We start from the raw sequence: 1,526 nt of genomic DNA, 5'->3' as shown, positions 1-1,526 counted from the left end.
GGTGGTGCCTCGAACTGTGTAAAACAAAGGTGATCTGCTGCTGCTGCTGCTGCTGCTGCTGCTGCTGCTGTTGCTGTTGTTGTTGCTGTTGTTGTTGCCGCTGCTGCAGTTGCTGCTGTGGTTTTTGTTGCTGTTGCTGTTGCTGCTGTTGCTGTTGCTGCTGCTGCTGTTACTGCTGCTGCTGTTATTGCTGCTGCTGCTGTTGCTGCTGTTGCTGCTGCTGCTGTTGTTGGTGCTGTTGCTGTTGCTGCTGCTGTTGGTGCTGCTAGAAGTTCATAGTAGAACGTTGCTGCTGCAGGTGCATGCGTGTGTGGTTGCTGCAGGATACAGCAGAGCCAAGGGCTGCTGCTGCTGTCTTTCCGCCTCCCCTGCTGCTGCCGCCGCTGCCGCCGCAGCCGGGTGATCGTGAGCTGCTGCTGCTTCTGTACACTCACCAGCAGACGGAGAGGCAGCAGCAGCAGCAGCAACAGCAGCAGCAGCAGCAGCAGCAAACAGCAACACGACAGGAGCTGCTGCAGCCGCCAGACCTCTGGGGGCCCCCAGGGGGCCCCCCAGGGGCCCCCTGGATGCCTCAGGGGCTGAATATGGATCCCGATAGAGAGGCGCTGCTGCAGCAGGCTGCACGCGCAAGCTGCTGCTGCTGCTGCTGCCAGTACTGTGCTGCTGCTGCAGATGCACTGCCTGGAGGATTTGCTCCCCTCGGCGGTTCTTCTGCTGCCATCAGCAGCAGCAGCAGCAGCAGCAGAAACTGCAGCAGCAGCAGCAGCAGCAGCAGCAGCTCTCTTAAAGACACGCAGCAGACTGAGGTCCTTGTCTGCAATTTTGTCCTCAAGCGGGCAGAAGCGCTGCTGTCGTTGGTTGCGCAGCAACTTGCTGCTGCTGCTGCTGCTGCTGCTGAGGTGAATGATGCAGACGAAGGTGCATGCAGCAGCAACAGCAGCAGCAGCTACAGCAGCAGCAGCAGCAGACAATTGACAACAGGACGGCCAGCGAGCGTGCAGGATTTGGAGGGGGCAGGAGACAAAGCTGATGCTGCGCTCAACACTGCAGCAGCAGCAGCAGCAGCAGCAGCAGCAGAAGCAGCAGCAGCAACAGCAGAAGCAGCAACAGCAGAAGAAACAGAAGCAGAAGCAGCAGCGGCAGCAGGGGGTGCTGCAGCAGGGGCAGCACGAAGTGAGCTGCTTGGACTGGAGAAGACGGAACTGGCAGCAGCAGACACAGCAGAAGCAGCAGCAGCAGAAGCAGCAGCAGCGGCAGCGGAAACAACAGCAGCAGCAGCAGCAGGAGCTGCAGCAGGAGCTGCAGCAGACGCGACAGCAGCACAAGAGACAGCAGCAGAAGCAGCAGCACCAGAATCGGTGGCAGCAGCTGTATCGTCAGCAGCAAATGAAGAAGCAGCAGCAGCATCAGCAGCAGAGAAGACACAAGCAACATCCGCAGCAGCAGAAGAAACAGCAGCAGCAGCAGCAGCAGCAGCAGCAGCAGCAGCAGGTTTGTGTCCCGGTATATATATAAGATTAGAGGCA

The 1,526-nt window shown here is 59.0% G+C and overlaps 1 protein-coding gene across 1 annotated transcript in view; it reads left to right on the top strand.

The window, feature by feature from the left end:
* Positions 1-302: 302 nt before the first annotated feature.
* EMH_0049630 (troponin C, putative) overlaps positions 303-1,526 on the top strand; it is a gene marked incomplete at both ends in the record, with an annotated part of 2,588 nt that continues 1,364 nt past the window's right edge. Inside the window, one exon of the mRNA XM_013496552.1 lies at positions 303-1,503. Within this exon, the coding sequence (XP_013352006.1) occupies positions 303-1,503 (1,201 nt within the window). The remainder of the gene's footprint in view (positions 1,504-1,526) is intronic.

This window comes from Eimeria mitis, genomic scaffold (assembly GCF_000499745.2).
Source record: "Eimeria mitis Houghton genomic scaffold, Emh_scaff2163, whole genome shotgun sequence".
In the NCBI taxonomy this organism is placed as follows: domain Eukaryota; phylum Apicomplexa; class Conoidasida; order Eucoccidiorida; family Eimeriidae; genus Eimeria; species Eimeria mitis.
This window is presented reverse-complemented; position numbering and strand designations above follow the sequence as displayed.